This window comes from Corapipo altera, unplaced genomic scaffold (genome assembly GCF_003945725.1).
Source record: "Corapipo altera isolate COAL_440 unplaced genomic scaffold, ASM394572v1 96, whole genome shotgun sequence".
Taxonomy (NCBI): domain Eukaryota; kingdom Metazoa; phylum Chordata; class Aves; order Passeriformes; family Pipridae; genus Corapipo; species Corapipo altera.
In genome coordinates, this window is record NW_020884962.1 from 631,454 (window position 1) to 631,922 (window position 469).

The 469-nt window shown below is 77.4% G+C and overlaps 1 protein-coding gene across 9 annotated transcripts in view; it reads left to right on the top strand.

The window, feature by feature from the left end:
• The first annotated feature begins 212 nt into the window (after nucleotides 1-212).
• Nucleotides 213-469, top strand: part of CRTC1 (CREB regulated transcription coactivator 1) — a 50,685-nt gene continuing 50,428 nt past the window's right edge. For all 9 annotated transcript variants that reach the window (XM_027664275.1, XM_027664279.1, XM_027664282.1 and 6 more), the window contains exon 1: nucleotides 213-437. In XM_027664275.1, coding sequence (XP_027520076.1) covers nucleotides 312-437 — 126 coding nt within the window. In that variant the 5' untranslated portion in view covers nucleotides 213-311. The remainder of the gene's footprint in view (nucleotides 438-469) is intronic.

Genomic DNA, 469 nt, shown 5'->3' on the forward strand with positions numbered 1-469 from the left:
GATCAGGACCGGGATCGGGACCGGGATCAGGACATGGACCAGGACAGTTCCCGTCCCCGCTCCCGCGCCCCGCGCGCGCCCCCGCGCCCCCCCCCCGCGCACGCGCCTTCCCCTCCCTCCCTCCCTCCGCGCACGCGCAACCTCCGCCCCCTCACCGCCCCCTCCCGCCCCGCCGCCGCCGCCGCGCACGCGCCCTGCGCCCGCCCCCTCCCCTCCCCGCCCGGCTCCCCGCCTTTCCTCCTCCTCGCGCAGGCGCATGCGCGCCGCCCCCCCCCCTCGGCCGGCGGGGAGGGGGATGCGGACGGGGGAAGATGGCGGCCTCGAACAACCCGCGGAAATTCAGCGAGAAGATCGCGCTGCACAACCAGAAGCAGGCGGAGGAGACGGCGGCCTTCGAGGAGGTCATGAAGGACCTGAGCCTGACCCGCGCGCACCGGGTGAGGCTTCGGCGCGGGCCGCCCCCGGTCGA